General features: G+C 34.1%; 1 protein-coding gene across 1 annotated transcript; it reads left to right on the plus strand.

The window, feature by feature from the left end:
* Positions 1-1402: 1402 nt before the first annotated feature.
* On the plus strand, positions 1403-26506 carry LOC144443176 (furin-1-like). Its single transcript, XM_078132554.1, has 12 exons — positions 1403-1774; positions 4865-4966; positions 7281-7373; positions 8326-8454; positions 9943-10019; positions 13978-14066; positions 15282-15454; positions 16535-16747; positions 18175-18275; positions 18936-19157; positions 20412-20722; positions 21420-26506. Exons 1-12 carry the CDS (start codon positions 1604-1606, stop codon positions 21968-21970), a joined length of 2232 nt encoding a protein of 743 aa, XP_077988680.1. The 5' UTR covers positions 1403-1603; the 3' UTR covers positions 21971-26506.
* The last annotated feature ends 8 nt before the right edge of the window (positions 26507-26514 follow it).

Genomic DNA, 26514 nt, shown 5'->3' on the forward strand with positions numbered 1-26514 from the left:
TTACTATGAAAGGTTTTGTCCTCATTTGGGTTCAGTGTCCTTCAGGTATGCCTCAATAACTTACCATTCACAAACTTTCTATGTTTGAGTTTTATGGAATGTTCGTTTCAAGTTTATTATTATCATTTTTCATGAAATGAATACAGAGTTGCATTTTTTTTGTCATTTCAGCAGAAATATTATAAAAGACTATGTCATATTTCTTCTCATTTTGCTTGATTGTGTTGTTTACTGTAACCAAGAGGTGCTATTTTGCAAACAAGTTTCATGTCACTTAGAAGTATATACACACACGTATGTGTGTATACTCTCTAGACAACAATCTAAATAAAGGTTTGTGTATTCTACCAGAGAACATGTATGAGGAATCCATTATTGGCTATAGTCATACTGTTGATTACTACTATATATAAACACTTTTGACCCTACACATTTTTTACACCAAAATTGATTTTGCCCCGTACTACTCGAATTACAGATCTTGTCTTGTGGTCTCGTGTAGAGTGAGATGTCATAGTATGAACTAAATCAAGTGCAGCCTGAATAATGATCGTCATAGCGGAAGTTTCTGTCAGAACTTAACGTTTGCATCAATCGACCATTGCCAACTACCTGGATAGGCTGGTAACTGGTGAATTATCAAATACACGGATATATTTCACACAAAACCAGACTATGTTGAATGTGTAGTAACTATCAGTATATTGACATTGACTAAAAGAGCGCCCTCAATGACATCTTTTTTTCGGTCAACATCCAGTGACACTTTGATAGTTCTGTTTGCAAACAAATACCAAATATCAACAACTATTCAACCTATGTACAAATAAAGACGATTAACATTTTTTTCATCAAATAACCAAAGATATGTTCAAAGATATCATATAGATAGTTTAATAATTATCAAAGTATGAGGTAGAGTACAACTGAAAACTACAGCAGGGGCATCCCCGTGTTACAAAGAAACAAAACAAACATATACAATATACTGTATGTTTCTATAAGATATATTCATCCATACAAAGTGTGGTTTGTATGGATGAGATATATTATTACCCATGCATTTATTTGCTTACTTGTTTGTAACACGGTTTTCCTGCCGTCACGTGCCAAATTGTACCGTGTCGATATCAGTGCTTTCAAAACCGACACAACTAAAATCATGTTTGATAGCTTTAGTATCATCTGATCTTTCGTACAAATACTTGAGAAAATGTTGACGAGTCGGTATTTGTCCGAAAACTTCAACAGCGCGCAAGCGGAGCTAGCAAGAGTAGACTATGGCGCCACCACTCGGTACATTTCAAAGGTCTCGTAAGTCTATCTCGTAATTTGCGAGATTTCAAAAGCCGGAAACTAGCTGTGGTTGACGAACACCACGTATCCTGTTGGCAACCTCCGCTCGACCAGGAACTACATACGTAAACTTTTCTGTGTTTTCAGTGACTAGTGACATTTGTTTAGCCTGTCTCAGTTTTCCGTGTGCTGTAACTTCCAGAGGACATCAAAAATATGTGCGCAGCAAGGTAACATCATCGTAGGCTGTCCCCGTGGTGTGTACATTTATTTATCATTTGCTGCAACTTACGAAGTGCCCGGCATCATGGAACTTTCACTGAAATTTCTCCTGCTTCTAACAACGTTACTTGTTTCGTGTATCTTTGAATTTGTAAGATGTGCCCATTACACAAATGAATGGGCTGTACATATAATTGGAGGCAAGGAAGAAGCTGACCGACTTGCTCACAAATATAATTTCATAAATTTAGAAAAGGTAGGTGATATGGCATCATTTTATAATTAATGTGTATGAAATCATATGACACGCGTTGATAATAACATTGATGATTTCATTTGACATTTATTATTGATGAGTGTAATAAGAAATTTTAGTTCCGCCAGTAAAGTTTAATACATACGTAGTGATGGATACTTTTTCGAAAAATGTGCTTTCACTAATTCATTATATAATACATATACACATGTATACATTTTTTATTTATTTCTAACATATGGTGGAACTGATTTTAAAAGGTAACCTTCTAGTTATGAGTTTATTTCCAAGTACAAAGTTCTGTTATAACTTAAGATCATTAATAGCCAATAACATCCCAGAAATATATGCCATACATGTACATGTATATAGAGCAAAACTACATGTAAACATGTACCAATGTTAATAAAGTATGGATCAGTTTGTTTAATATGCATACATTTGTTTTTTTGGCACAAGTATTCAAAGTATGGGATAAGATAAAAGTACTTTCTATGAATAAAAGTACTTTCTATAAATAAATGTAATCAGAACCACACAATTTTTTTTACGCCGACATCGGTTAATATCAGTATGTCCTCTAAGACACACCAGTCAGTCACGGAAAAAGCAATTTCTTGTGACTTACCAAATACAGTGTTCCCCTTAGTCCTTACTATGTGGTGACTTTCCAAGAAAAATAAGTATTTGTCACTTTTTACTCCCATCAATTAGTTGAAAGGCACACCCTGTTTAGCATCACACTTTTAAAATGCTAATTTATATTCAATAAGTCAGTTAGTAACCTTGAGAATATATTTTTAAGTTTCCACTGCTCAGTCATTCAGATAATTCCTTCAAGGTTTAGCCATGTTTAATGTGTTAATAGAGTACACACATGTTTGTACACTCCACAACTGTCAAATTTGTTGCTGGTACTGTAGACGCTTAAAACAAAATACATACAAACAAGAACAACAACCATGACAGAAGTTACAGAGAGAAAGACTTTGAATCTTATTATTTAGTATCCAGATACATACATTTATAAGTGTACATGTACAGTGTGATGTATATAAACGAGCTGAAGGCCCTATTTAGTCTACTGAATTTCATAACCTAACTACCATAGAATCTGACCTTAAAAATGATAACAGATAATATGTACAATCGCCAGATCAGAAACCAGCCAAAATGTCACTGATTGTAAGGTGGTGACATCATGAATCTCAGAGTACATATCTGAGTATAACTACGATATCTGAAATTATGGGACCTATATAGTAAATAAAATGGTTTTATAGTAGCCTCCTTACTACTATGATTATAAGGCACCTATACTCTTGAAAGTTGGGATTGTGAAGTAAAACCAACACAGACATGTATCATACACGTGGACACTTTCTTCTTCTACCAACCAAACAACTGACCCATCATTTTTACGATGTTGGAATGAGAAACAGAGAATTCAAAAGTGTAACCCTAAACCCGCATGTAGAAATATCCTGAAGGCTTATTTTAGGTTTTGTGCTTGTGCATTGTACCACAGACAAGTAAGAAGACAGATTGACAACAAGCCTTCTCCCATTGTTCGAACGTAGTCTCGGGTAAACATTAATCTATTGTCATGGAAATAACTTTCCAACATGTGAATCTGCCCGCATTCAATATAGTCTCGCATAAATAAACAAACCACACGATACTATGCGATATTTCAATGGGAAAGTTTGCTATCCTACGGACAGAATCATCATCAAATGTAATAGATGACTTGCAATATCGGCACTTGAACTCTTGTGAACTTGAAGCCGACTCAGATCAAATATCGTTGACATGTAAACACATACCGTCTCGTGTTGTTGACTGACACTATATACATAAACATATGTTTGGCATGATGCAGGTAATTTTCCAGGTCACAGTAGACACAACACTATTGGCGTATTGCAACAAAAGTTAGTGTTGTGTCTTTTTACGTTGATTGCGACAGGGGTACATGCATGTTATGAATCAAAAAATAACAATCGACTCTCAGTACCATGCTGGAAAGCAAAACACAGAATAAGACGACGCATTGTTTTCCAAGAAAAATTACAATCATACTGAAGATATTTTATGATGTAAAGCTAGCTTGCTGCCTTTATTAGATAAAACATCTTTTTCAAAGCATTTTGTATATTTTCCGTTGTACAGTTTCACTTTGATCATGGCCTCACTTGTACCACTGTTGGGTCGATGGGAACTCCGCTCCGGTAAATTGATCGGGGAACCCCGTTAACAGCTTGTGTGTTCATTTGACATGGATGATGAATGCATAGACCCTCATGTAAACGTCGGAAATGTTACGACTATTGAATAAAGAATGTACTTTTCTGACAAAAATCCCAGTGGATAGGACGAAAATCACAGAGTGTAACTTACTATAGAGCCATTAGAACACAACTTGCCCTATCGTCAGAATTTGTCGTACAGTGTGTAACAAATTCCATATTTCTGCATTTTTAAATCAAATATGTTCATTATATATCCATAATTTTGACCGTGCCAAACAAGAAAATTTTACAAGGCAATAACTCAGCTAAATCTTGCTCGATTTTCAAGCTGTTTCTGCAGAAATTGTTGGCTTTTGGTTGAAAATAACGCTATCGGACCTTTGACCCTTAGCGATGACGCAGTGCTGTTTAAACAACAAAACACCGATAGTACCCAAAGAGGGACTTCGGTAGCTTTCGGTGTAACATTGAAAGTGTGAGAAACCCTTGTAGCATTTCCAAGGCCCTCAAACAATATCCATTACCAATCTATCTTCTTGTCTGTGATTGTACACATTTCCTTTTGGCTCTCCTACCATTAAAGTGTATTTATTGTTAATCCTACTTGACAGTGACAAGGCCACAATAGCACAGACAGAATTGATCTAATAAGTTTTGGAAAAAAATGTGGCATTCATATTCAAGTTAGGAAACCCTACATTAATAAAGCGTCAGTAAATTCCCTCATCACAGATTTTAGTCCGATGCAGTTGTGTACACAAGTGATGAAAATACTTCATGAAGGTCACTTTTGTCATTATTTTCAAATCATAAATGTATTTTTGTTTTCTCCATTTAGATTATAGATGATCATTATCACTTTATAGACAGACGAGTTCAAAAACGATCTGTGCAAGCTACAAAGAAATTACACCATATTTTACTCGAGAAAGAACCATCGGTAAGTAAAAGTAACGAGATACAAGAAGCTTTGCAAAGTTCATACTGACTGTGCTGTGAGCTATCTAATCTATACACAAAGTAAAGTTAAGTCATTTTTCACCATTCACTTTTTGTGCATCAAAAAAATACCGGTTACACGGAATATCAAAATATCACTAACACACTGTCAGAAGATATTGTCATATGATAGAGCTACATGCATTACTTTATGTAGTTACCATTAAAATGTGCAATATACAGTTACTTTATATACCATAGACTTGTAGATCTCATGGTCAGTGTGTTATACTGATGTTCTTATACCCTTGGTTATTATATAATGGGGTAGATCTGATGTCTCTCCTATTGCTTCCCTTTTACTGCACTGCAACATAGTATACTAAATTTATGATGGGAAGGTATCTTTGTTAGATTTTGATTAAATGTTTGCTCTTGAGGATTTTTATAGAAACTTTCCATAAAAAAATGACAACAAAAAGGAAAAATTACAGTGGGAATCTTGATAAAATAATTTGTGAGTTCGAATAAATGTTTGCCAACTTGTCCTTGAAAAATACTGCCTGACACTCCATAATATCACCTACTAGGTAGTAATTGGTGATTTGCAAGAATTACTGGATAATGATCATATTGAGTCAACAAAAGTTTGAAAACCACTTTTATCATTTTATGAACAGCAACCTAAATATTTGCTGTATCTTGAAATACTGTCAATTGCTCAACTCTTTTCAATTTGCCACTGTAATTTTATTTATGTATGTATGTAAGAGGTTATGCTTATTAGTATTACATATTCTTATTTTACTATGTTTCATTGTTGCTAGATCCAATGAGTTTCTGTGTATTTATTTATTTTTACCACCAACATATCTTTATCTCTTTATTTACATTACATGATATTTTCTGTTGTTATTGTGAAACTTAATTGTACCCCCAAAAAATCTGTCTTAATTTATATGCATGTCTGTGGTCTATGGACCTTGATTAGTTTCTAGGGATCTATTTCCATGGCCCTCACCAGAAATATTCTTTCTGTTGCTTTCAAAGATTTTTCTTCTCTGGTGGAGTAAATTTCAATTCAGTTCAATATGCGCTGTCTTTTACCAGACGTGTGTCCATAGTACAAAGATAAGATTCAAAAAATGGGCTTGTATACAAATATATTGAAATGTTATCTGTACAGCTGAAAACTAGTATTGACTCATGTATATCAGTTTATTTTCTGGTACTACAGTAGTAATATCATGTCATGAAGTATTCACAGTCATGTTTTTACCCATTCACCCATCCACCCACTCACCTATCCACCCACCTTGTTAGCCACTACTCACAGTAAATATTATTTTTGCTCCTAGCTGTGTGAATGTCAAATTATGATGCTTCACACAGATAATTTAAATAATAATTTTTTTTAGAATTCAGTGAAAGGCTATGAAAGATGAATGATAACAATCAATCAATTAAGCTGTATCTTTGTATTAATAGGGTTGATTGCAATCATTAGTTTGTTACTATCGGGTAAATTTTAATAGAGTATTTTTGCATGTAATGTTGTTTCTCCAGTGTCACTGAGACAAATGTATGGTTGCAGACATGATGATCAGAGCAATGTTTTGTCTACAAATCATGTTACATGTGAAACTTAAATTTTGTTGACTTTTTAATCTTTGGTAAAAGAACACTAGCAGCATATGTGAACTATGACCCTTGACCCCATTCAGGTCATATACAGCAAGTGATAAATTGAGTTTTTCTTGAGCCTTGACAGAGTAATGGGTTTCACGTAATGATTTCTTGGAAAATAATGGAAAAAAAGAAGGAAAAACGGCCATTTGTAAAATTACTGAGAAATTGTAATGTTATTTGTGATTTTAATGCTATTGCCATCAGAATTCTTGAATGATCATTTTATTCATGTGTTTGAACTTTAACCCCCATACTTAATAGGAAGATATCGATACCACAAACCAAGTAAAATGTTCTGTTTTACTTTTATAATTCTAAAACCAAATTTTAACACCAAAGAATTCAATCCTTTCTAGCAATCCTGTCCAAAATAAGATTGAGATGTTGAAAAAATTATGAACAAAACACAAAAATGTGTTCACAAAATTATGGGGGGGGGGGGGGGGGGGGGCAGATTTGACTTGTGTAGAACAAAGGAATTGTTGTGCAATTTATTTTTATTTGTATTGTAGACATATTTTTTTTTTTGAATTTGTAGATACATGATCACATATTAATGTAAGTCTACTGACAAATGTCAACAGTGTGCCACGTCATGCATAACGTGTACTTTTTTCTACTCACAGGTCAGGTGGATTGAACAACAAGTTGCAAAGAAACGAGTAAAAAGAGATGTCGATACAAATTTTAATGACCCAAAATGGCCAATGTGGTATCTGGTACGTGGTTATTACTAAACTAGTCACACACACCCACACAAAAACACCCCAGGGATCCCAAATTCCATTATTCATTGCCATGACAACCTGTATGTGCGTCATCAATTTTATGTCACTTGAACTGAGTATACTAAAATGTCAAAAGCACCCAGTATTTTTTTTTAAAGATATCATTAAGTTAGCATAACTATACAACTAATGTTTCACCTTGTTAGTATTCATTTGAGCACATAAAACATTGCAGCATTAGATATTATTGCCTAACATTCAATTGAGGAAATTATGAGTAGCATAAGGGGCCTTGTCACTATGAGTCGAAGCCTAGCAGTGACCAAACCCTTATGTTATGAGTATTTTTCAACTGAATAAAGAAAAATATTGGACAATAATGTTATAATGTACAAGCCTTATACAAGAAAAAACATTGAATAATGGTGATTTTGAATGTTTTCAGTCATCAAGCACAGCTAGCCATGATGTAGATGTACATTGTCAAGATGTATGTGTAGAACAACCAGGGTATAAATCCAGTATTTTCTGATCAAACATATACAACTTGGCATGCAAAAGTTATAATAGTTGTGTTATATCACCACTCACCTATAATTATAATATTATATTTGTTTGGCTTTATGATAATGGAGAATTAATTTTGGAATGAGTTGTCATAATTTTAGTAATTTTGGAGAACATTCCTGTGTATTTTGCTATGTAATAGAATGCAATAAAAATTATATTACGTAACTTTGAAAAATATATATTGTGGTCTTCTGTTGTTTCAAAGTAATTTTTCGTTAGATTTTGAAAACTCTAGTTACAAGATGAACAAACTCTAGATGAAAGGAGTCTGATATTTTGTTAAATGGATATTAATTTTGAAAGGAAACCATGACAACTATATGGTAGAATTCATCAGCATTGTAACGTAACAAACACACTTGTTGATTTTCAGAAAAGGAGCAATGGTCAGGATATGAATATAGAGGGTGCGTGGAAAAAAGGTTATTCAGGGAAAGGTGTGGTTGTATCCATTCTAGATGATGGTATCGAGAAAGATCATCCAGATCTGAAGAAGAACTATGTAAGTTCAAAGTTTGAGAAATATACAGCACAATACAGTACTCTGAATTGTAAGGGACTTTATCTAAGATTGTTAAATAACCCTAGAAATAAAATTCATTCATTCATTCATTCATTTAAATAAAACCTTCTCACACCTGTACAAAAATTTGAAAGTGCAAAATGAGAATGGATCATTTTGATAGCTGTTAAATTATTTCTTACCAAAGCAGTTGGTTTGATTGATTGTAGGATATATTATTTCTTACAATTTATTTGCTGTCAAGCAAGGCGAGGTCTTTAAAGTGGCCATATATGGATGAGGATTTGGTATTTATTTTTTATTTTTTATTTACAAAACAATTTTATCATGCTTCCCTCTTGAAAAATCAATGTGAAATAACATTGACCATGTTTTAAAGTCAGTACATTGCAAAAAGCCTAAAACTGTGTAAAAAGTTTGTTATTGTATGTATGATAACAAACATTTTGTGCATTTACATGTATTAATGTTCTGCAATTTATTGAGTTACAAAAAAGGACTTGACATATGTTGTTTCACATTGATTTTTCAAGTATGAAGCCATGATAAAATTGTTCTATAAATAAAAAATCCAAAATAAATATCCAATCCTCATCCATATGGCCACTTTAATTCAATTCAATAAACTTTATTTAAATAGTGTAGCCCAGTTTGCCAAAGCCCATCTTCTCCAGGGCCCTCAGCCTTTAGTTATCCTGTGTTTACTTTCAATGTTTTCATTCTAGTAGATGAAATGAAATTAGAGAAGAAAGACAAGAGTATTTTAGGTAGATGATTATTTTGTGACAACTTTCTTGCGGAAAAAAAGGCTGGATACAAAGGGGGAATATGAAAATAAAGTTTGGTATAAGATAGAATTGTTAAGGTTATGCAACAGTCAGAGAAAGTCCCTAACAATAAATTGTACAGTCCTGGCACAATGTTCATCATCTCCTATATCCTGCATAAAAGTTTTACACAAAGAACATGGAATTTACATTTGCTTCTTTTTTTGGAGATTATGAAGTAGATGCAAAAGTGATACATAATTCTGAAAGTTATTGGTAAAATATTAGTATACCGGAGTTGTCAAAGTTTGAGTGGAAATCAGGGATTCTTTTTCGTATTGCTCTGACATTGAGGAAAGCAGCAGTGTTCTATGATTAACTGAGCAACCTGTACCATGTATACCCCCAAGGTATTCACAGACAGGAAGTAGAGTGCCACTGTGGCAAATTTCATTCTGTTCACTCCCGATGTACTTGCAAAAACCCATGGTGGCGGTTGTGATTCTTTTTTTTTTTTGCAAAAAACGTTTTCTTTTAATTTCCTTAGTTTTCTTGTATATAGTTTTGTATATTGATTACTGGCTAGTTTTAATACTATTCTATATTTTGTTTGCTGTTCCTTCTTAGTTTCATATTTTGTATGCTTGTAGTTTTTATGTTCTGCACTTTGTTTGTATGTTTGGTCATTTATTTACTCCAGGACCAGGCTGCTAGTACTGATGTGAACGGTAATGATAACGATCCCACACCTCGTTATAATCCATCCAATGAAAATAGGTAGGGTAATAATAGCGGCACAGAGTCTCTCAGAAAAAGAGAAAGAGAGAGAGAATACTCAGACACCATCAATAACATAGCAACATAACTCACCATTCCATATTGTTATTATTCTATGGCACTGGACAGGTTTCGCCAAAGGCTATTCGAGATTTGTGAGAAAAATTTGTTTTGAAAATATTTCGGGATTACCATAAGAATGTAATCTTACATTGTGTAAATTTCACAGGACAGTGTCATCAATTATGACTTAGTTGAAATGTAATTCTGCGATTAATAATGGCACAGCAAGGACTTTATATTTCGTGGGAGTTGAGGCAATAAGGATTGTATACTAGCAATACTCCTTTGGGCAGAGGAAGTATAAAGGGCTGTACTATTTTAGGTCTGTGCCAGGGGTAATAATTGTACAATACTTTGGGCATTGTGGGTGGTATTTCAGTTATTAGAAAGTACTAAATAAATATGTACTTTGTTATCAGTATATATTATTATAACAATTATGGCGTGAGAATTCTCTCTCTTTCTTACTGAGACAGTACAAATCACGATTTGAAGTGTGAAAAACTCTATGAGGATGATCTACCTGTATTTTAGCACTGGAAAAGAAATTTTGAAAGCTATACAGGCGATTTCGTCTAAGATTGTAAATGCTATTAAACAATATATCAAGATCGGTGAGACTGATCACCAGGTTTCATGTTGAGATAGACACAATAAAGATAGCATACAGACATCTCTTACACAGTGTCTGCTCTCTATTTTGTGAATGATAAGAAAAACAAATACAAATGGAACAAAATACAGAGCAGACACTTTTTAAGTGATGTTTGTGTTATCTGTATTGTGTCTATCTCAACATGAAACCTGGTGATCAGTCTCACTGATCTTGATACATTGTTTAATAGCATTTGCAAGCTGAGATGAAATCTCCTGTAAAACCAACCAGAAAGTGGCGTCAGATTAAGATCAAACTACCTTTTTTGGCCAGTTTCCTTTCTCTTGTTCACAGCATTATGAAAATTCATAACATATTTTGAAAATAAAGAACATGGCATAAATAGAAAGGTGCATTATAAAATGATAGCCTAGATATTTCAAAGAGTGTATATATATAGTTAGAAATACAGATCTCATGACATCTGGTTGGCCATTTTTGTGTACAACAGCTGCTCTCTCAAAACTGGTAACATGTGGCCAAGAAATTCGATTTAAACAAACAATAGTTGATTAGCTTCTAGCTATAGAAGTATATCATCCCTATAGAGTTTTACACCAGTGTATCCTTTAGAGGATAAATGTAAGATACACTGACTATTTTAAGTATCGTTACTGACTCTATCTAGATACTAGGGCAGATCTGTGTTTCAGTCACCATGTACCAGAGACAGGATTAACTTTATTTTTTACTCTGTACATTTCTAAAAATATGTTTACTAACAAAAATGAGTTTGCATACTTCAACTCTGTATATTTTAAAATGTCTTGGTTTTTAAAACAAACAAGTTGGCATATCAATTCAACCAAAAAAAAAATCATTAAATCGACATGTACAAGATTCATTAAAATGAGGAGTGGGGAGTCAGGGGGAGGGGCTAACAATCACAGGTACATGTGTTGTTATACAGACTGCCTTGTGTTTAGATAAAAGTAGATATTTCTTCATGTGGTGATAAGGTGTTCTGGTTTTAATTACATGCATCCTAGGACGGTCGTGCTAGTTTTGATCTAAATGGAAACGATCGTGACCCACAACCTCGCTATACAACCACCAATGAAAACAGGTTGGAAAACGGATATACCGTACTACAAAATGTCATAATCTCGATGTTCCATGTGTTGTTGATCACTTCATACACCATTCTTTTGAATTCATCATGTTGTTGGATTTACTTTAAATTTACATTTTAAAACAAACATGTTTATGTTGACACACAAAATTCAGTGTTTCATCCAACCTGGTATTCACCGTATCCCTTCTGCATGATTTGATTTTGTTGTTTCACTGATAATATTTATTTTATTTACATTTATAGTTCAGTGCCACACCAAAGTAATAATCGTCACCAAAGTACAATGCAACCTAGGAAGTTAACTCTTTGAGCAAGATTTTTCAGATCAATTTGCTCCTGAATTTTAAAGTTTGGGAGCAAAATGCTCCTAAAATTTAGAATTTCGAAGCAAAGTAATAATATATAATAGAGATCTTTAATTTTTATGAAACATTCATTTTGACAAATGCTGTGTTTATCTGTTGAATACAAATTATTATCAATGCTGTTGACTGACAATATTCATATTAATGCAAATAAAAAGTTTCCAAATTATCATCATGAAAATAGTCAATATACAAGTGGGCTTCAAATTGTGTCTGTCAAATGCAGCTAAAGTTGAAATTTCACCTTTCAAATGCCAGTAAATTTAAAATGTCACCTGCTGAATTCATGTATTGACAGAAATTCCCCTGCATTGGACCATTTTTCACCTGCAAATGCCAGTAATTACTGGCAACTTCCTTGGCTGTTACAATAATCAATCAATTTTATTTGCAATCCTTGATTTACATTTTTAAAAATGCCATATGAGTTATCTTGACTAGTAATGAAATCACTTATCACAAGACAGTGAATTGATGTTCACATACTATCTTGCCATCATTTAACATAGGAACATCTGTTGCTACTTGCCAAACAAGTGAAGCTCATATTGACCATGGACAGTATTCAGGAGAAAGTTGTACATTTTACCTTGTCAGCATTCTAATTTGTGTGAGATACTCTCATTTTGGCAAAATTTAACTGAATGAAAATCATCATGACAACACATCAATATCAATATACATATCATAACATTCACTTGGCATGCTATTACAAGTATGTACTAGTATAACAGACACAATATGGGTGTTTTTTCTCATTTTGTTACCAGTCCTGAGGCCAATTTACCACCCAGTCCCAAGGCAAAAACTTCCATATTGGGGCAGCAATATGTACATGTACTACATATTGCTTGATTAATTGCTACCTCTAATCCCCTAGTGCTGATATCAAATAATTCATCACTACATAGTTGATTTTTCTGGGAATAAATGAATATATATGTGTATATATATAGTTTTGATAGTTCTGGAACTCTTTCTTGGTTGTAACTCGGAGTTTCACGCATAGTGCGATCATCAGACAAAACAAAATTTAGATGGGGTGTGGGGTAACATTTTCAATTCTAGAATTTAAACGGACATGGTTACCCACTATTATTTTGTCATTGATAAATAGCTGGAATAATACATCGTACACTTACAGCATATAAAAATAATCTATCACAGACTTTTATCGTTTTTTACAATTTTCTTACATTTTTCTTTAAAAATCGTAAAGCAGCTGGGGATAAAATAACATAGTATATTATGAAATAATGAAAAGAAATTACAAACAAATATATCTGGACATAATATACATTGCACTAAAATATGTAAGTTCATTAAGTGCTCCAGGGATAATCTTAACTGTCAAAAATTGTGATGTAGTTAATTATTGTAAATCTACTTATTTTGACCGAAAAAAATATGTGTAGATACAAGAAATGGTCATTATCTTGAAAACAAAGGTGGTGACAGTATTTTCTCTGCACTTTTTACATATTCAGATATCACTGCTTAGGTATGCAAAAGTATAAGAAAAATCTATCGACTTTTTTGAATTTGACACCTCCCCCCTTAAAACAGTCCCTTGATGTCAACAAGTCCAAATTTCAAGGTGTTTTGTACTCATAGACTTCAGTTCCTAGTATAAGCATGCATTATTGGTCTTGCATTGTACTATTGTGTTAATGGTGGTCATTATATCACTGTAAGTGGTCTGTAATGTGATGTCTTATCAACTACTTACTGCTGCTACACCAGAAGAGGCATATGTGCAGTGTGTATGTTCTGATATGATTTGTATTGATATGTTGGTAGACATGGCACACGATGTGCTGGAGAAGTGGCAGCATCAGCTGGTAATGGTATTTGTAGTGTTGGAGCTGCATTTAATGCAAACATTGGAGGTGAGTAATTTTATGCTCACCATTCACAAATCATACATCGTAATTGTAAAGAACTCTACCACCCTGTCTTGTTCTCATATCAAAGACTATTCCCCTTTGACTTTCTCCTTATAAATTGTTCTTTTGACAGTACCATTCTGTAAAATAGGCGACCCCCCCCCCCTCATGGTTGCTATACAATATTTTCATATACCCGACAATTCAAAAAAATTGTATCATCTATTCCAGTTCTCCTATAAAAAGGCTATTTCTGCCTTAGATGTTTTCTATACAAACTGGTCTTTTAATGGCTAAAAATGCAAACCGTCTGCATTTATATTTTTAGATATGAAAATATCTGAGGGTGAGACCTGTCATTGTAGAAATGCAATTACTAGTAGATTCTATTGTGATCTGTTGAACATGTCGTGCAATTGAAGCAGATTTTTATACCACAATACAAAGCCTTGTGGGCCGTAAATATCAAGATACAAAGTATTTAATCATAAAAACCATATGGAGTGTTGACAAGTACGACCTATGACCTAGTTGAAACTTGTGTGTATATAAATCCTTAACAATTCACAGTACATGTATGTGAAAATATTGTATAGAAACCTGGAATGGTGAATAGCCATGTATTTGAATAGGAAATCATAAATATAGAGTGTTCTTTTTGTCTCTCCTGATATGCCATAAGTAGTGGTATCTCTTCCAGTTCTCATTATGTCATGTTCGCTAGTTTTTCATATATTTCTACCAGGGTGTTTTCATGCAATGATATTAATGTATAATTTGCCATTAATAATAGTTAATACCCACATACATCTTGGCCTTTTTTGTAAAGAATATTAATTTGAAACGTCAGCAATTGTACTTACTGATAAGGACTGTTTTACTCATTACTTCATCAGTAATTTGCCATTTATAGGTTTTAAATGATATTATGCATGGATTACTAGACGACAATCTGATTAAAATCTGACGTGTGAAAGCGGCTAGATGTCTTTATTTACCTCTATTTCCATTGCTTTGTGTCATTTGTTTTGTTTTGAGCAATTCGCCAGAAGGTGGTGAATCACCCAGAACAAAACAAATAAAAACTAAACAAACAACACAAAGCGATGGAAAATAGAGGTAAATAAAGACATCGAGCTGCTTTCACCACGTCAGATTTTAATCAGAATGACTAGTAGATGAATACATTAATAATTACTTGATTTGATTTGATTCTAGGTGTTCGTATGTTAGATGGTGATGTAACTGATGTTGTAGAAGCCAAATCTCTAAGTCTCAATCCACAACACATTGATATTTACAGTGCCAGTTGGGGTCCAGATGATGATGGCAAAACAGTGGATGGACCAGCAAAACTGGCTAAAAAGGCTTTCATTGATGGTGTTACCAAGGTAACAACATCCTGCTGGGTTCTAATTTCATCTTTGATATGTTTATCAAATTATTAACTTACAAACTGTAACGGGTATGAACCTGTTGCTTTATGAAATTAGTATAATTTTCTGTAAATTCGTCAGTAAAAAATGTAACATTTACAGAATAGAGTACAATACTAGACATTTACTGTTGTAAATATTATATGACAGAACCCCAAGTATGGTGTACTCTTATATCACAATCTATATCCATGTCATGCCAGATCAAACCCAGGTCAATTCTCTATTTCTTTTTCTGACACAAAACTTTGGAATGACATGATCACTGTAAACATAAAATGTATTAATTCTTTATTGTTTCAAACAAATCTCCAAGCAACATCCACTGATGCGGTATAACTGATCAACTGTATAGTTGTAATTTTAATCATGTGTACATAATACATTATATATTTTGAGTCATATTGAGTACCTTGCTGTGAATTTCTGTATATAAATATGTAAGGGGACAGGCTCAGACTAGCTGGAAGCTATTTCCTGACTCCCCATTGACCCACTGTTATATTTATTTGGGGTAAATAAATAAACCAATAAACTGATTTACATGTTTTCTAGGCAATAGTTTCATGAGTATAGTGAGTAATAGTCCAGCAGAAAACAACCCAAGTACAAATACCCCAAGTAAACACACTGGCACTCACATGGCTTGGGGTTCTGTTATGTTTATCTGGAACAGCAAATTTCCATAAAAATGACACTGTGATCACATGATTTTTGTGTAGAACGAATAATTGCATCCTCATTTGCATATCATTTGCATGCAGATATTTTGGTTATGGAATGAGAAAGGGGTCATTAATCTCAAATATGTTGCCAGGACAATTTTCTCATTTCATTACTCATTTGATTGATTATTTGAAATTATGTAATAATTTGCATACTTGATTGATGGTGTATTAATTAGGTGATATTTAGCAAGAAGTGAGCTAATTAGAACATTCATATTCAGATTGTGGAATTTCATATTTAGATTTTGAAATGGTGTCAGATGGTGTGTAACCAACCTGTTACAATGTTTGTTTTCTTGAATTACAGGGACGTGGTGGTCTTGGTTCTATCTTTGTATGGGCGTCCGGTAACGGTGGTCGTTCACACGATAGTTGTAACTGTGATGGCTATACTAATAGTATTTATACACTGTCTATTAGTAGTACTACAGAACATGGTGCTATTCCATGGTATTCTGAGAACTGTTCATCTACACTGGCTACAACATATAGCAGTGGTAGTGGAAGTGAAAGACAAATTGTGAGTTGCAAGAATGAATGTTCATGAACTCTGGTTTCATAGTTAGTTACATTTTACAAGTAAAAATGTCTACTCACCTCTCATGAAAAAAATGAAAATCTTAGAAAAGGAAGCCAAATTAAATCAAGATGGAGGCATCAAACTGTGAACCCCCACCCCATGATGCAAACAAGATGTATGCAAAACTTTGGGGTTATCTTCCAAAATTGTTTGACTCTGATACTATGATAGTAGAAATTTTTATTTTTTCATTTCTAATTGAATTTAAGTTATTTTTGTATTGTTATATAAACAAATCTCAATGTATAGTTTATAGATTTATATTGTGAGGTTTTAGGATTAAGGCTTATTGTATTATTGGTAACTATTAAAACATCTTAATGTGGCCATATGGATGAGGATTGGGTACTTATTTTGGATTTGTAATTTATAAAACAACTTTATCATGGCTTCCTACTTGATTAAAGGTCAACATGAAACAACATATGTCAAGTCTGTGTTTGTAACTCAATAAATTGCAAAAGATTTATAAGTGTGTAATATGTTTGTTATTGTATGTATGTATGTACAATAACAAACTTTTTACACATTTTTTAGCTTTTTTCAATTTATTGAGTTACAAACACTGACTCGGTCTATGTTGTTTCACATTGATTTTTCAAGTAGGAAGCCGTGATAAAATTGTTTTATAAATTAAAAATCCTAATCCTCATCCATATGGCTACATTAATATAAGTGGTTTATGCAAATATCCACTATGTTTGATTTTCTGGAGAGAATGTTGATCAGTTTATTTGCAAAGAGACTGTCCTGTCTTTCATATGATGGAAAACATTCAGACAATCATGTCATGTTTAAGACTAATCTGTGAATGTCTTTTGAATGTATATCACTCATGTTATTTTTAATGAAAGTAATAAGTGGTTTATTTACCCACATACAAATGATAACAAACCGTTGGAAAATAAAGGGATGGTAGCACAAAGAGAGAAGGGTAAATTGGGGAATAAGCAAATAGCTTACAGCTAGTCTGGCCTGACCCCCTCAACATTGTGAATGTAGATAACAAAACGAGTTGAAATTCATCAGTGGGAATGAAATACAAACCCATATAAATACACACACAAAAAGTGTGCTTAGTACACAGAAAGTCTATACTGTACAGAGTTTACTTTTAAATCATTCACACAGCTATACTAAATATTATTTCACAGGTAATAAAAACATAATTAGTTTTTGGTCATATTAAGTTGAGTTTTCTTCTGTTGTTCAGATATCTACACCCGGCCCTAGTATTACTCTCTAGCAAGAGATCACTTTTGGCAGTTATTAAATAACAGAATAATACCATAGGTTTTTAGTATGACTATTAACTGTAATAGTTTAAGTTTAATAATTGACGTAACTCTGTATGTTACTGTTCACAGATAACAACAGATTTAAGGAAAGGTTGTACAGACAGACACAGTGGTACATCAGCATCGGCACCATTAGCTGCTGGGATCTGTGCACTAGCACTGGAAGCTAAGTAAGTCACCCATTGGTTATCTGTTTTGTGCAGTGTTGGTGTTTTATGTTACATGTGTTTATTTTGTGGTATATTCTTTGGTATATTCTTTGTGTTGTTAGTGAAGGTGTTCTGTACAGAGTAAGGCGATGATATTGTAATAAAACTAAGTTGAAGTGGAATACATAATGATGTAAGTTTATTTCAAGAAATTTAGTTTTCACTGTATTCCAGTGTCCTACAAGAAGAGCCCAAATGATCGCATTCCTGACCACTGGACATCTGGGTATTTAGATTTGCCAAGCCATATTAGTTCCCAAAATGCTGTTCAAATACATAGTGGTTTGAAAATCAAATAAACCACAATTCAGTCTTGCTAAAATGTAAGAACAATAGTCTGTAGATATTGGGTTGCATCACAGCTGGGTTTGTTTTCCCCAAATAAACATACTAGGAGCTACCTGATTGTGACATCTGTCTTCAGTCAAGTATACTTTGAATTGATCATTTGAAATTACAAACTGAGATATTACCAGTGACATGTCAAAAAACACTGACAAAGACAAAATATGAAAGCAAAGTGTCAAACTGCCTTAGTTCTTACATTTTATAGCTTTTTTAAGCCGTTATTTTTCCAAGACAAAACAATTCAATTTGTTTACATTGACTCCTTTTCTTTAGCAAAGACTTGACATGGCGTGATTTGCAATACATCGTGGTGATAACATCTCGGCCTGAGAATCTACAGGCACCAGATTGGACCGTCAATGGTGCAGGCTACAAAGTCAGTCATTCCTATGGGTTTGGTTTGATGGATGCCACTGCTATGGTGGAGTATGCTGAGAACTGGAACCTTGTACCAGAACAACATATTTGTAAAGAAAATGGAATAATTAAACCAGTGTGAGTACACAAAATATTATGATATCATTTTTATTTTAAAATGACGCACAGGCAACACCATTGTATAACACTGGTAATCCAGCCACCAGTTTACTAAGATAGACACAAACTAAATCTATTGTTCTTTAATGTGGTAGACTACACAAGTGGGTGATAGCATTCCTCTGTTGTGTGATTCTAATCACCCTATGATCAACATAGTGTAAACATTGGAAGTCCCAAAACAGCACTTCAAGTCCATGGAATTCTAAAATAAACTAGTTTTCAGTGACGCCCCCCTACTTAGACTATAATTAAACCAACATCCATTCAATAGTTTATCACTGTTGTATCAACATGTTGTGACAATAGTTTTAGTTTGTGAATATCTTAGCAAACCAAATGTTCAGTTACCAGACTAATAGTACTTTGGTGGTTGTTTAACGTTTTACTTGTTTCACCACTGGACCAAACACAAAAATATATAGCCACTAAAACATGTATTTCCCTGGCAGTACTTCCAAAATGACTACGCCTTTTTCATTACACGGCATGGAACATTTGTATTTATCTGTTAAATTCATGTGAATTTACGTGTTTCTTTCTATGTTTTCAAAATGAGAAACTAAGTTTCATACAGTCTTTTCTGAACTGTATATTGTATGGTATGTAAGCCCTTTGTGCATGTCGTCTTCTTTGCAAATAAAGTTACTCATACATTGAACCAAACTAAGTTAGACTGATTACCTTACAGGGCTATGTCAAGCAGTCAACCTAATGATAATAATAATGATGATAATAATAATATATACCAAATTATATTTTGAAATTCAAATATGGTCACCATTCATACCGCCACCATTTGTGTAATACTCTAGTGCCCCATTGTCAAAGCAGAAATAAAGCAGAGAGGACCCTGGGAAAATATCAGCAGGGTCAAACCAAGCATCACCCATCTTACATACAGATCTTGTTTGTTTGTTTGTTTGTTTGTAATCAAACTTAGTCTGTGGTTGGCTGGTTCAAACCCACACTGCAGTGGTAAGAGGCATACAAGCTAACTGCTAGCTAGACCACTAACAACCCATTAACCTAACTAGGTTATACTTATAGATTGACGGTGGTAGATCAAATGATTTACATAAGTCATAACTAATTCTAAAAAACATTTTGAATCGCTTGAGTGTGTGTTATAACCTGTGGTAAATCACAAGTTACAGATTGATGACATTAACCCTGTGGACCTAACTAAATTGTGATTTGGTTATATTACAGAGCTATACCAAGTACTGGGTTGAAACTAACCAAGACCACTGCAGGTTGTGAAAATACTAGTAACCATGTCTTGTACCTAGAACACGTTCAAGCTACGTTGACGTTGTCTCACCATGTACGTGGTGATCTAGAAATCTACCTTACATCGCCATCGGGGACTAGATCAATGCTACTACCAAGGAGGAGTCGAGATAGTGACACACATGATGGATTCAAGTCATGGCCATTTATGACTACACATTGCTGGGGTGAAAGAACAAGGGGTACATGGACATTGGAAATACTCAACAAAGGCAGCAATCACAATACAGGTATTGTCATTTATTGCCAAGGATACAACTTGATGCTCAAAGTCATGATGTCCATTGGGGGCCTTGTCACTATGAGTTGATGCTCAAAGTCATGTCCATTGGGGGCCTTGCCACAATGAGTTGATGCTCAAAGTCATGTCCATTGGGGGCCTTGTCACTATGACTTGATGCTCAAAGTCATGTCCATTGGGGGCCTTGCCACAATGAGTTGATGCTCAAAGTCATATCCATTGGGGGCCTTGTCAGTATGAGTTGATGCTCAAAGTCATGTCCATTGGGGGCCTTGTCAGTATGAGTTGATGCTCAAAGTCATGTCCATTGGGGGCCTTGTCAGTATGAGTTGATGCTCAAAGTCATGTCCATTGGGGGCCTTGTCAGTATGACTTGATGCTCAAAGTCATGTCCATTGGGGGCCTTGTCAGTACGAGTCAAAATCTGTGATGAAAAAAATTGAGAATAATAGTACAATTATACCTGCACAAGCGTAATTGTAAAAAAAACAAGGGGAAACAGAGCTGATTTTGAATGTCTTGACTCATATTTCTAGCATCACAAAATCTATAATGTTGATTTTTTTGTGTTGTAGTGACATATGTTAACCAGGGTGTAAATTCTGTATGTTCTGTTTGAATACATACAACTTGGTTTGTATCATATTGGGTAATATTTCAGTACTTTTTTTAACATTCTTTCTTAGGCATGCTAACAGAATGGCAACTGGTATTACATGGAACCAGTGTGGATCCGTTACATCAATACCGGTCTGTGAACAATGACACAGAGGAACAACCAATGTTGCAGTGTCCAATGGGATTCTACACAGGTCGGAAAACAAACAACGACACTGTAGATTATGAATGCGTTCCGTGTCATTCAACTTGTCGGACTTGTTCAGGGGGAGGACCATACAGTTGCCTTAGTTGTCATTTCTTCTATCGAAAACGTGACACATCTTGTATTTTCATAGAACAGCTTTCATTTATGGCCAAGGGCACATACATGTATTACATCACAGCGATAGCACTGTGTATCGCAGCTATGTTACTTTTCTTTATCATCTTTGGGTGTTTACAAGTGCACAGTCACGGTTTGTTTTGTTGTACCGGTAAAGTAAACGTCAGTTTAGACATGGGTAACTACAGTGGTATCGACATATCGGATAAAGACTTCTTAGAAAGCAGTGAAGAGGAAGAGGAGGAATTTTCAACAGAGAAGACATCGTACACAGACCAAGACGTGACACAGTGACACATGTAAGAAATGATTACACCTGTGTTTTATGCAATTCACTGACAATACAGGTGTACCATACCAAAGTATACAGAATCTTATAATAGCTTTGTACAACTATTTTACAAATGGTACAAATTAACTATACACTTCAAAGATCATAAAACCTTTATATAAAGTTGACATTCAGCACATGAACGTTATCAACTTCTTTTCTATCCCACCAAAAATAGATAGGCTTAAAACAATTCCTCTATATAAAGCTAACACAAAATTGTCTAGCCTCTCCCCCTTTAATGGCAAATGGTGATATGGGCTTTGTTAGATTTTACTTTCAACATTTTGAGACAAAGTTTTGATGTTGTAACCCAGAATCAACTACAGCTCCATCTGTATCAAATGTGTTCATATGTCAAGGGTTTAAAACCCCCGTAACAAAATGTGAGAATTCTGGTGTTGCACAGTTTCCAGTGTGTTGTATTATAATTTGGTTTGTAACCAAGGTAACATGTCAGATTATCTTGGATAGATATCATGTACTTAACACCATCTTAAATAACTCTACAGAAATATGTTAAAAGTGAAAGTCACTAGTACAAGTATTGTACAAGTAGATTGATGTGATGTAGTAAATGCCCAATAGAGGAGATGTATCATGAAAGAAAAATTATGTTTAAAGTTGAATTTATGAGGTGCTGGTCATTACTGATCAGGGCTTACCAATACAGGAAAACCCCTTTCATGTCACTGACCAGTGGCATTGCTTAATTACCAATACAGGGAGAACTTAGGGATGTAGTCAGGATATACATTGCAATACTATTCAGTTTTATTTTTATTGTTTTATTTGAAATGTGTGGAGCAGCTATACAGTTTATAATGTGATTAAAAGACCACTTTATCACAAGCTTATGTTTTAGATTAGTTCTTATAGATAAGTCTTGGGTGCAATCTGTGAAAAAGATTTGAACGTACTCTGAAGCCCTTTTGTCAAACACTTGTCAGTAGTCTACCACTGTCTAATATCAGTTTACCGGTATCACCTACAAACATAAAGTTATATTTAGCCTCAAAGTCAAACTTAATAAACAAACTTAGTAGACCAGTTTGTTTAGTTCTTGTGTGCTGTCATCAGATGACATGCATGCTGTTTATGTGTATATTACTTCAAAGAGAGTATGGTCATACACCAAATATATTATAGCTTTTTATGTACTCAGGACCACTTATTACTGTGGAAAACATTCTATTGGCAAACTAAGATTGATACAAACTAAACCTATTGTCGTTGCTTGTGGTATATTTTATAAGGTGGCAATAGTGGTTATGTGGATATAATCACCCTGTAATCAAGATAAATACTGTATGAGTTTGAATATGCAGCCATTTGAGGAAAACATGATATCAGAGATGGCACGCCTACTGTGAGTGTAATTATTCCAACATGTTGCAATAATAGTTTTGGTTTGTATCTGTGTTACTATGCCGATAGTTTATCAGCCATTGTTGTATAACAATAGTGGCAGTGGGATTGTAATAACTTGTAAAGCAGACACGTAGTAGCTCAATGACTATTACGCATGCACGTCCTATATACTATGCGATGTTTTTTTGGGTGATTTTACCAAAGGATGCATTGCGGCGCAATGACTACGCATGCATGTTATATATACTATGCGCATTCACCACACGGAGGGCGCTATGTACAAGATCATCGTGAGGCAGCTAGTCACAAATGAATCTACCCTGCGCAAGCTTATGGGCTTTGTCTAGTTATGATATTACAGAAACAATAATGATGAATAAAATCTGTGTAGCTGATTTTGGTTTTGATTTCAGATGTGTTTGAAGTTATTTTGCTTATTTTATCATGGTACCCATACCTTTGCATTTCAAACTTATCATTTATGTGTGCAATAACTAACAACATATTACTCTAACGTTAGCTGTATATACTAGATTCATGGAATAGGATGTCTCCTGTATGTCACCTCTCTGGCAATCCAGTCTTCAGTTTACTAAGATAGACACAAACTAAATATATTGTTCTTCAATGTTCAAGATTACACAAATAGGTGATAGCTGTTCCTCTGTTGTGTGATTATAATCAACCTGTGATCAAGATAGTGTAGACATTGGAAGTCAAAAAACAGTGCACTGCAAGTTCATGAAACTCTGTCAGTAAAACTCTGCGATGCCTCCCTACTGAGGCTATAATTAAACCAGCATTCATTCAGTAGCTTATCGCTGTTGTATCAACATGTTGCGAGTCTATCTTAGTAAACCAAAGGTACTTAGTAATATCAAATTTGACATTTTTTTTGTTTCTCTTCCAAAAAAGGCCTGGGTCTTAGTGACGATCACATAATGTCGCACAAGTACAAACAAATGAACATTGTTCATTTAGGTACAAAAAACCAAAAAACTCTCCCTAAATGAACATTCACAAGTGTGACATCGACACATTATGATGTAAACCATGGTGAAAGCTGTAGCAGTCACATCACTATGATTGATGTAATGTAAAAACATGATTGTCAACACATTAAAATACTATGACAAACCCAGCACCATATCTTACATTAGAAGTAAATTTTAATCAACTTATCAACATCTCAGTAGTAAATACAGAACCTGTTATCATTGAAGGAGTTAAAGATTTCGAAATTTGGTGCGAAAATGAAGTTCAGTAATCTCATTGATACCAGACCCCCAATCTCCTAAACGAATGAAGTTCACTTGTTGAGATTGTGTGACATTGTGTGATAGTCCTTTATAATGTTGAATGTCAGACCATAGATTAAACCTCTTGTTGCATACTGATTATCTGTTTCCAGACTATGTTACAGTAACAGTGAATTTGAGAATTAGAGACTACTAGAGTGATAATTAGTTAAGAAACTGAATCACAGTGTGAGATTTAGAATTTGTGAACTTTGAACTTGTATAAAGATTATTTTGTTTAATGAAATTTTTATTTGCATATTACAGTGTTTTCCTTAGAACATTTTCACAAGAGGGGGTCAGTCATTTTGTTTGGTGAATTTTTTTTTTTATTTGTGTATCACAGTGGTCTCCCTACGATATTTTCACAAGTTGGTTCAGTTTTTAATCAGGAAAGGAGTATTGGGGTCTGATGACTATACTCGTACCAATGGAGAATATATTGTTCATGGTTCCAAGAGCCAATAGGACAGTACAATTTACTAGTAGTTACTTTGGTATGGTAAATGGTAAGAGAAACATAAACACTGAATAATTAAATCATTGCATGATCAAGATCTGTAATAGACAGATTGAAATGTCGCATTCTTTTCCAATATTTACCATTCCAAAGTAACTATATTGTACTGTCCTATACTCATACCATTTTGGAATAAGATGGACAGGTTTTGGAGTACAATTTTCACCATGCAAAGAGGATTTTCAGAACTTGTTACATTGTTTAAGAAGAACACAGCTATTAGAACTGTGTATTTTGTATTGCAGTAGTGTAACATGACCCCATGACACATGAGTGACAGTTTGCACTTACTCAGGGTATTTTGCATAAGTGTCTGCAGTGCTCATTCTGTACAGCTGTATTTTCATGAGTGAAGTATGCAAATATCCTGAGTAACCATGTTTGATGATTGGATCATACACTGAGTTATAACAGTGCAGTGAGAAGTGTTGAAATGCAATAATGAAAACTTGCCCAGTATGTGTGTAGTTTCTCTGTGTCAATGCAAGGTGTGTAAAACAGTATAGGATAGTGCCACAATCATTCCAGTATTAGAATTATTTTGTGTGTTAAAAAAAGTAGATTGCGAAAATGCTATAAAAAATTACTACATTTGCAGTTCAAACAGTTGGCTCATACCTAATTGCCAGTATCAATGTACATATTTCATATACATAGCCAGACATAGCAGTTCAAACTATTTACTTCCCTGTTTTCACTGACAAATCAGAAGTATCCCCATTTGCAAATATCTTGGGCGCCCTCAATGTTTAAAGTGGCATAGCCTTTTGTTTTTGTATTACACACCTTGTATAACTACATATTGACGGCTAGCATCAATACTTTTGGTGTGTCAGTCACAAATTAAGTCACAATAAGTATATCTGAAATTATGTAATCATGCAAAAGCAAGACCTGAAAGTGTACAGTAAAAATGTTTTTTACATCGATCACAAGAAGACTGATTTGATTGCAGTGAATTATAGTCAGTTTGTAGAGGGACGATCAGACAGCTATGTAGTTATATTCACCTCTGTCTAAGGTGATGAATATAAAATGGCAATCCCAATCTGAAAAAATCTTTCTGATTTGATATGTAAATTAGGTAAACATGGGACAATTTTGTTTGTATTCACATCATTCCTGAAAGTACAAACATGGGTATGCAAGAGTAGAAATACCTTGCTGTGTACCCAAGTTTTTCTATTCCACATTTTGGTTTGATCGAAGTGGCCATATGGATGAGGATTGTGTATATAATTTGAATTTTTTAATTGAATAAAACAAGTTTATCATGGCGTCCTACTTGAAAAATCAATGTGAAACAACATCAACCAAG

The sequence above is a fragment of the Glandiceps talaboti genome, chromosome 12 (assembly GCF_964340395.1).
Source record: "Glandiceps talaboti chromosome 12, keGlaTala1.1, whole genome shotgun sequence".
NCBI lineage: Eukaryota > Metazoa > Hemichordata > Enteropneusta > Spengelidae > Glandiceps > Glandiceps talaboti.